Genomic DNA, 10161 nt, shown 5'->3' on the forward strand with positions numbered 1-10161 from the left:
AAAATCGTAAAAAAAACTTTTGTCACAAGCAATCTCTGTATAAAGTATGAGCTTCCAGATATTCTCGATTACATATAAATGATTGCAACAAAACATTAATTCTTTCTCCAGTGATTTTGAGTTTGCCCTAAAATTGCCTTGAATAAATACAATTACACATCCTAGGATCATTTGAAATCTTTGTATCGATTACGAGCTTCCGGTTTCTTTATGTTATAGACTGGCCTTCTAGGAAAAACTTTGAGGGACAGACAGGCATATTGACAGTTAAACAGACAGTTTAATGTCCATCCCATCTACACTACCCCCCAAAGTACACAATCACTTTGCAAGGGAAAACTCTAGTAATCTTTTTTTTATATCAGGAAGTAGGATTGTACAATGAATAAATATGTTCATGAATAAATATGGTTTCTCATTCTTGTCCTGTAGTTCGTAAGAATAATATTTTAAAACAACCCCTTCTTATTTTACTAACCGTTTTTTTCATTGTCTTCATTTTATATACCCCACGGTCGCCTGCATAGCGCAGTGATTAGAGCGTCTGCTCTATAGTCGCGAAGTAAGGAGTTGATCCTTACGTCGTGGTTTCGAATCCCACATTGGGACGTGGAGACCTGTCCTTCGGATGAGACCGTATAAAACAAGGTCCCTTGTCGCTTAAGGTGCTGGCACGAAAAAGATCACTCTACTCAAAGGCTCTAAGTGCCGATTATAGGACAATTAATGTTTGACTATGGTGCCGATTTTGATTTTGACAGTTTAAATTAGGTCATAAATGTGTGTAATTACATGATAAGTCTGTGATATTTAGTAGCTGCAGATTGTTATATAAGTTCTTACATTTTCGATTCTGGATATACGAAGCGGGTTTATATTACTACTTACGTGTACATAGTATAACCTGCCACTGATATTTTTAAATTCAAGGAACAAAATTACAATGTTAGCACATTATACTAATCATTTACGGGTTTTTAATGAATTATAAAACAAATTGAATTTAGTGCTTTAAAATCTTTAGTTATTTTTTTTAACTTTACTACTCAAACTGTAATATAAAAAGGCATTGTGCAGCACAGAAGTCACTTATAAAGTTTACACGTTCCAGAGATACTTATCGATGTTTAATCCATTTCATTGAGTATAATTCTTATTTCTAAATAGATTCTTATGATTCGGAAGATTCTCTTTAAAAGTTTAAAACTGGTATAGCCATGGTAAAAATCTGTGATGAAAAAAAAATGTGTTTGGGATAATTTGTGTTGAAAACGGATTTATTTGTGTGTTAAAAGCGCAATTCCGGCAAAGCTTGTGCATTTGAATCAATATCGGTGGTAAAAAGTAACCGCAGATCGACAGTCCTTACGCTATGAATCGTCAAAATGAAAAGTTAAATTACACATGGAGCTAACAAAATTTGAAAATTGAAGACTGATTAATGTACATGTAAAATAAATGCCCCCCCCCCCCCCAGCGTTTTGTAGTGAACCTAAGACATTTTAAGATATTTTTGAAAGATTCGATTTACTTAAAGAAAATTAAAAGAAATAATAAAATAAAAAAAGAAAATAAGATTTAACATGCGACCACGCGGTGTAATTAAATTAATGTCAACAAGCGATGGAAGGAATGATTGGTCGCGTATTTGTAAACAAACACAAAACCTAGCAAACATGTATCACGATCAAATTTAAAACAAGGGCACCGCCAAGCGGAGCAACCCGTCGCGACAGGAACGTCAGTATTAATGGCAGTACCTCATTAGAGATAAATTCTTTCGAGGGACGTTAAACATGTTAAATATTGATAGTACAATGTATTTTGTTTAATGTCCCTCTCAGAAATTTGTTGCTCATATAAAGGCTTGCCAGCGGAGGGCTGCACATTCTTTCCTATGATAGGAACTGACGACCATTGAGCAGTGAGGGATCTTTTTGTGCCAGCATCTATTGGGATATGGACCCTTGGTTTACACGGTCTCCACGTCCCACAAAGGGATTCAAACCCGCAACATTAGGATCAACTCCCTTACTTTTGACAAAATTATTAGTGGGATGTTGTTGATCATTATCCGTTTTTTCTTTACAAAATGCAAAGAGCAAAGCGTCTTGGCTAAAGGAGGGGGAGGGGGGGCATAACATGGATACCTGATTTGTGGTAGTAAAGTTTATAAGTATATCTCACGGTTCCAGGCAATATGCATTTTTTTCGTAGTATAAAATAACAATGTACGTACATCGAGAGGTTAACTGAACTTGTGGATTGTATTTACAGCTTTCAGGAATAACGTGCACCCCAAATTCCCAGACACCTGTTGGAATTTGGTAATGAAACTGTGACGTTCATCGATCGAAGTCTTTTAATCTGTTCCTGCAGGCTTTAACTGGTTCCCTGGCGGAAATGATTCTTGTCAACTCGTACATAAAATGTCAGGGTGTCGAGACAGTGAAAACGCAATATCTAAAGAAATTTCTACAATGATTTTGAAAATAAAAAGTCTTCATCTTTTTATACTGCCCCACAAATATGTAAACGCAGAGGGTAGTTTATGCAAAAGTTCTCTGTCAATCTTGCCCACACATGATTATTGTCAACTCGTAAATATAAAAAGTTAGGGTTTATAAACGCGATATCTGAAGAAATATTTCAACAATGAACTTGAAAATGAATAGGCTTCGTCCTTTTATACTGCCACAGAAGTATGTAAACGCTGAGAATGGTTAATGCAAAGGTTTTCTGTCAATCTTGCCCACAAGGTGTAACGAACACACTTATACACACACAGACATACGCACATTCGCGATGCTATATCCCCTCCGCAACTAGTTGCGCGAGGGGATAACAAAGATAAGCCAACATATTAATCTCAGATATCCGACAATGATAATTTTCCATTAATTGTCGTGTTGTAAAATGGTCTTAATATACCAACTATTTTGCCTATCGACTGTGTCGCTTTAGACTTTCTCGGATACGTATAACCGAAAGATAGATTACGTAATGGTAAATTAACGCACTTAAAATCTAGGTTCCAGGTGAATGTGAGATTCGCGCAGTAAATAATTGTGTATTATTTGACTCTTAAATTTTTTTTATGAGATTCGGGCGTATATTGTTTTCGTTCATATTATTTGTAGTCATATTTAAACGAAGAAAAAATACTTGTGCTTATTTTTCTATAACTCTTTCTCTTGGAAAGATCTTGATTAATAATAAAAAGAAAATGATGCCATTGAATACTCTGAACAGGAACCAAAGAACACGTTTAAGTAAAATCTAATTTAAATAAAAAAGAGATATGATACTATATATTATTATAACAGTAACTTGATCCGAAGGGTCGTATCACGTCGAGTTGACAGGCGCGGATCATCAGATCTAACGAGACGCGAAGCGTCGAGTTTGATCTGATGATCCGCGCCTGTCAACGAGATGTGACACGGCTCTTCGGATCAAGTTACTGTTATAATGATAAATTTATTATATACCCCGTCATAACTAGCAAAATATAGCAAAAGAAAGCTTTAGAGATCAATTGCATAACATTTATCCATAAAACAAAGCATAACTAGTGCTAATTGTAACGGGGACCGTTACAGATGTTCCCCAAACGCTCCCCAACTCCCTTTTGGTGCCATATTCCCTGTTATCTCTATTAAATAAGAAATACTTCATGGAATTTAGACTTAATCAAGGTCTTCCAAGAAAAATACAAAATATATTTAAAAAATAGGCATTGCACGCGTGTTCATGTGCGTAACGACCATATTATCTTGTCTACACTATCTTAAATTTTAATAATATCAAAGCATTTAATCCAAAAGTATTAAAAAATGCACTCATTCGAGTGTATTTTTTATTTTACTCATTTCACGTGCACGCACGTGCAAGCACGTGCAAAATGACTACACCTTCTTGTAGGAGTCCCTTATATTTATCCAAGTTCTAAATCTCATCCTGTTTGGTTGAAAAACAAAAGAGTTATAGCCATTTGAAGTTTCAGCCAATCAGATTGCAGCACACGTGCATGCGCGTGATTTCATGAATATTTTCTATATCATATTTTAGGATATCGTAATGCATGACTATGTTTTAAATTTCAAAGCATTTCGTCAAAAAACAAAGGAGATATAGCCATTTAAAGTTTTAGCCAATCAGATTACAGCACGTGCGCATGCGCATGCTTTTATTAAAATTTTTATATATTATGCTGTAGATCTTTATAATGTAGGACAATGTTCAAAATTTCAAAAGATTATGACAAGAAACAAGAAAGATATTGAGACTTTAGTTTCAGCCAATCAGAGCAAAGCGCACGTGCATGCGCGTGAGATCTTGCTATTTTGACCATGCCATCTTGTCTATACTACTAATGTATCCTTACATTATGAGTTTCAAAGCATTTTATCAAAAAATAGAAAAGTTCCGACTATATCTATTATATATGTTATTTCAAGTGTTGCACGTGCGCGCTCTTGCAAGCACGTGCGCGCAAAATGACCTTGATTCCGCAAATCTGCATAACATGTCTACTTACCCTAAAAAGGTTTTACCTACCTCGGACGAACAGTTTACAAGATCATTCCCGGACAAAAAAGTACCCAGGAAGAAGAAGAAGAAAAATAATAATAATAATAATAAGAAACAGAGTAAAAACAATATGTTCCCCAACTTCGTTTGGGGAACATAATTACAAGGGACTTTTTAACGCGCAAGAAAAATAACGTCATATTTCTGCGTACTACGTCATCAGTTTCAGAGAGTGGTGATATGGATTCAGAAAACAACATGTTGGTGATCCGGAAAATCGGATCACGACGTCACGTGATAGCGTAAATTCAACAGTAAAATTGGGTGATACACATTAGGTATATAATAAAGCGTAGTAAAATATTTATTACTTACGGCAAGTGTACTTCAATTCTACGCTTAATGAGTTCTCCTTCAATAGCAAAATGAGAACTGTCTAACTTTCTTTCCTACAAACAAAATAATATTTTCATAGAACAGAGATAGTATTAAGGAACAATATATATATATATATATATATATATATATATATATATATATATATATATATATATATATATATATATATAAATGAATTTAACCGTTCTGTGTTTTATTAGTCAGCCCGTGGGCTGACTATTTATGACACGAAGAACTTCAAATGCGCTTGCGCGTTTTGGAATTCTGGGAGGTAGTTCTGCAGCAAATCACTCTAGCTAATTTCATTTAAGTAAAATCAGTAAAGAATAAACAAAGAAATCCCTATTTAACACCAAGGTAATCTGTAAATTCAAATTCAACTTAAATAAGAAAGTCATTTATGCTTATTTATTTCTAGAAGCTTTGTACAATCCTACTTCACAGTTTTAAATATTTTTTAAAACCTGGTTCGCAGTAATTAAACTGGTTCGCATCTGATCGTGAAGGCTGACTTCGATCATGAACTTGAGTAACTGTTGTTGAACTAGAGTAACATCGAACCCGATATAGTTTAACTGGAGTGGCGTAATTTTTCTACCATATTTCTACCACCGTGTTTCCGTTGGTAGAACTATGGTAGAAAAATTACGTCACTCCAGTTATACTGACTGACTTCGATCACTTACTATAGTTAAATACGAAAGTAAAACAGCGCATGCGCCAATTGCTGGTTTGATCGAATCTACTTTCGTTAAACTGTAGTTGTAAACAATGGCTGTCAATGGCTGTATTTTTTTATTTATTCTTAGAAATTTTTAATGATGAGAGTGAAATAGAGTGCGTACATGTCCATGAATGTACAGAAAGGAAGAAGAATGTTATATTTCAATATTCTTCAAAGCGAGACAGCGTTCCAAAAGTAGAAGGGTATGTTTTAAACGTGGTGGAGTTGATGAACGAACCGCAACATATGGATGACTTCAAAACCCATTTTCGAGTATCTCGAGAGCTCTTTACATCCATGTTAAATGAACTATCCAACACTCTCTATAGAAACGGCCACGGTCCACAGATGAATGTGCCCCCGGACAGGCAAATGTTAGTTGCCTTATGGTACATCGCAAACAAATCATCCATGAGAGAGGTGGCACATGTTTTTGGACTTTCAATGTCGACAGTACATGGCATTGTTAAAGATGTTTGTGATGCACTTGTGCAGCTTGGTGACAGGGTAAGTAAAATAACCAAAAAAAGCTTCTTGTCTTCAGTAGTGAAAAGTTGTGATCGATGAACACTGATAAATTCAAATTGAAAAAAACAAATCATCACTCTATGGGACATTGTGAAAACTTAAATTAATTTAACATTTGAAAAAAAAAAGCAATTGTGTAAGAGGTACAAGTACATTGTGAAAGTTTTTTAACAGGTGATACAGTGGCCATCCCCTGCACAACAACAGTGTACTGCAACAGAAATTCAGGATGTGTGTTCACTCCCAGGTATAGTAGGTTTTATTGACGGGAACACACATTCAACTTTCGAGTGCACTGCAAGGAGAGAAAGATTATTATAATAGGAAAGGGTTCCCTTCCATTCAGTTACAGGTAAAATTAATGTGTTGGAGATATGTCACTTTTGTTTACAATTTTGAAAACATACTTTGTTATATTAGTTCCATCTTAATTTATATCAGTTTTTATACTTATTCAGTTTTCATTATTGATATTTAGGTTGTTGTGGACCACAATTTGAAAATTTTGAACTGCTATACTGGTTGGCCTGGGTGTGTCCATGACGCACGAGTTCTCAGAAACTCTGGATTATACCGCAGAGCTGAGGCAGGAGAACTAATAACTCCTAATTCCTACATAGTAGGTGACAATGCCTATCCACTTAGGAATTGGCTCATCACGCCATTAAAAAATATTGGACAACTGACAAGACAGCAAATTAAATTTAACAAGAGACTCTCCAGTGTTAGACAAAACGTGGAAAGGACATTTGGACATTTAAAAGGAAGATTCAGGCGATTACGTGATATACCTCTGCACAGTCACAGAGAAATCTGTACCCTTATTTATGCATCTTGTGTGTTGCATAACCTATGTGTCCAGTATAATGATGACATTGATGGATTTATTGAGCAGGATATTGACAATCATCCTAATCAGTTTGAAAATGTTTATCAGAATGGTCATGCTGAGGTTGTTCGTAGACTCCAACTAGTAAATATTCGTTAACCAAATAAAAGATAATCAATTTTCAGTTTTTCTTTTCTTTTTTTTTAAAATCAAATTTTGATTCTTAAAATATTGGATATTATAACTAGTACTAGTATTTAAAATTATATATGAAAATGAATTGAAATAAATGTCAAGTGATTTTATTACAATATTACACCCAACAGTTTCATTTTGGCATTGCAGCAGATACACTGCAGTAACATTTGTTATGATAATTAAGTGTCTCAAAACACTACAGAACACAAGAATTTGTTTTTCAACCATTTTTTATATCAAACATTTGATTGTAACAAAAAAACATATTTTTATGTATAATAAAATAAAAAAAAACAAAATCAAAAACAAAATTTAACAACTGTAGAAAAATATATATATATAAAAAAATTAGATGCCCACAACCCAGTTGAATGATATGATGACAAAAAAATCTCATACCAACAGGCCTTTAAGTCATTTAAGATCAGCAGTGCCTTGCATAAATAAAAGTAATTTACCTATGTAACTTTATAACATGATAAATCAAACATACTACAAAAAAGACCAGTCTTTTTAAGAAAAAGTCACCTAACCAGGTGTGTAACTCCACACCATAATTTAATCTAACCTATGTAAACTTCTGTCAAATCAAAACTCTATTTATGGCACTTTCAATTAAGTCTTGTCTGAGTATAAAAATACGTTATTTTTCATTTTTTTCAATACTCTTCTCGAACAAATCCAGGAATCTGTCCATCCTTTTCATTTTTTCAGCATGGAATTTCTCAATTTTATCATTAAATTCTTCTTCTTTTGCATCAAGCTGTTCCAACAATTCTTTTTTTTTTGGACTCTTTGACTTAGTGACTGTTTCAGCATGGGAGGGAGTGGGACATTCAATGGAATCACTACTTGAACTGTCGATTGTGAAAGCAGGTTTTGTAGATTGTCTTGTTCCATACATAAGATCAAAGTCTTCTTTTAATCTAAAATACTTCCTCTCAGTACCAGTTCCAGAATCGATTATTTCTTTCCATCTTTTCTTAAGATTGTTGTATTTGTTTATGGCCTGTGTTGGTGTTATTTTTACTTTGAAAGCATTGGATAAGTCTCTTGAGATCTGAGTCCACAAACTCACATGATTTTTGTTTTTTTCGAACAAGTCTTGCCTGTCATGACGGAGGTGGACAAGCAAGTCCTCTTGCTTATCTGTCCATAAGTGGACACCTGCATTCAAAGATTCATCGCTTGAGGATGGGGACGCACTTGAATGGGGAGGAGCTGCTGGTTGAAGAGGGCTGGTGGAAGATGAACCTGGTACTGATGCTTTCAACTGTGACTTAGGATTGGAATTACCTGTGCTTGATGTTGCTGAAGGTGTTCCTTGGGTTGACTGTTGTAAAGTTTTTGCCAAACCTAGTGATGCCTGGGGCTCAGGACGTTGCTGTTTAATCAGCATTTGGACGATCATGTCCTTTAATTGTGGGTCTAAGAAAGAATGCATTATTCCCTATTAATATTTTTTCAATAAATAATCACAAATTATTAAGAAAATTTTGATTATATATATGTAATCAATTTGATTAAAATTTTATCCTTTGATCTGCCAGCATTAATACACGTCTGTACACAGAAAGGGATTAAAAGACCTGATTTTTATTAGACTGATATGTGAATATCTGCTGACATAAATCATTTTGACGTAGACCCTTTACTTAGAAGATTACAAATAACAAAAGCAGTACTGATTCCTACCTGTATCCCCACTCAAAAGAGACTGCTTCGTTGCTTCATCACATTCAATATCAAGCTGAATACCGTTAGCTCCTTTTATTATTAGTTTTGGCATTCTGAAGGAAAAAAATATTGAATATCAATGAATTTTATATAATTGTTATTATTAACTACATGTACTTAATTTATACTCTTCACTGCTCTAGTCTGAATTCAGTGCATTTGGGAATGTTATTTGTAGGACAACTTAAGTCATAAATAAATATTAAGACAGAGCTATTGTAACACCATTATCTCTTCTAGTTTTTCAGTTACAGTCAAGTTTGTATGAATAAAAAGACAGAAAAAGCCCCCCCCCCCAATCTTCAAGTTTATGAGGAAAAATCAGTGTAAATTAAGTAGCACATTACTACAAGTAACCTTTACTAACCTGACTATCTAATGTATCGTAGTGGATATTCCTCTAATCTAAAAAAAAATGAAAAATGACAACACATGTCTTTTGAATCATGTAGTTTAAAATTAAAATATATTTTTGTCAAAATTCCATTATGCCACCTTTATATTACAACCAAATTACACAAAAATATCGCCGGAATATTTTGAAGCTAAAACCAACCTTTGCGAAATGAAAAAAAAAACTAAAGAAAAACAATAAAAAGTAAATGTATTTAGTTGCATAAAGTAAATTCTCACCTATCGGCGCCATCTTTAACTCGATCTACCAACGGAAACACGAGGGTAGAACTATGGTAGAAAAATTACGTCACTCCAGTTAAACTATATCGGGTTCGATGTTACTATTGTTCAACAATAGTTACTCAAGTTCATGATCGAAGTCAGCCACTATATCGGGTTCGATGTTACTCTAGTTCAACAACAGTTACTCAAGTCCTCATGATCGAAGTCAGCCGAAATGTGTCCTACGCAGTTTAATAGGCATACAGTGGTATGAATTCATATGTGCACAGTGTTTAATTGAAGGTCTTTTGGAAAGTATGTTGAAGGTATTTTATTTATCATTATGTATTTAAATCTACGACATAAACATTGGTTTAATACAGATTTTGAGATTTTTATTATTAATTTACTTTCGTTTTCATTATATCATTTCGATCCCGATGCAATTTAGCGAACTGACTTGTTAAAGCATACAACGGATACTTCGGGAAGAGAAACAACTGGCTGAGCTTGCTTGTTTGTAATGTCCCCCGCTGGAAGGAGGATATTATTTATTTCGGTCTGCCTGTCTTTCCCTGCCCCTGACGTCTGTAGT

The 10161-nt window shown here is 34.3% G+C and overlaps 1 protein-coding gene and 1 pseudogene across 2 annotated transcripts; one reads left to right on the top strand and one right to left on the bottom strand.

Annotated features, from left to right (window-relative positions):
* The first annotated feature begins 5713 nt into the window (after positions 1 to 5713).
* LOC134239378 (putative nuclease HARBI1) lies at positions 5714 to 7172 on the top strand (annotated as a pseudogene).
* Positions 7173 to 7647: 475 nt separating this feature from the next.
* On the bottom strand, positions 7648 to 9704 carry LOC134239379 (spore germination protein 270-11-like). Of its 2 annotated transcripts, none has more exons than XM_062721554.1 (4): positions 9582 to 9704; positions 9316 to 9353; positions 8907 to 9001; positions 7648 to 8639 (listed from the first exon to the last, which is right to left on the bottom strand). In XM_062721554.1, the coding sequence occupies exons 3-4, from the start codon at positions 8998 to 9000 to the stop codon at positions 7855 to 7857; spliced, it is 879 nt and encodes a 292-aa protein (XP_062577538.1). In that variant the 5' UTR covers position 9001; positions 9316 to 9353; positions 9582 to 9704; the 3' UTR covers positions 7648 to 7854. The 2 variants fall into 2 exon arrangements, with proteins under 2 accessions (XP_062577538.1, XP_062577539.1); XM_062721555.1 differs by lacking the exon at positions 9582 to 9704 and adding an exon at positions 9505 to 9562.
* Between the last annotated feature and the right edge of the window lie 457 nt (positions 9705 to 10161).

This window comes from Saccostrea cucullata, unplaced genomic scaffold, assembly GCF_032062105.1.
Source record: "Saccostrea cucullata isolate Sc308-1 unplaced genomic scaffold, CSIRO_AGI_Scuc_v1 ctg11888, whole genome shotgun sequence".
Taxonomy (NCBI): Eukaryota; Metazoa; Mollusca; class Bivalvia; order Ostreida; family Ostreidae; genus Saccostrea; species Saccostrea cuccullata.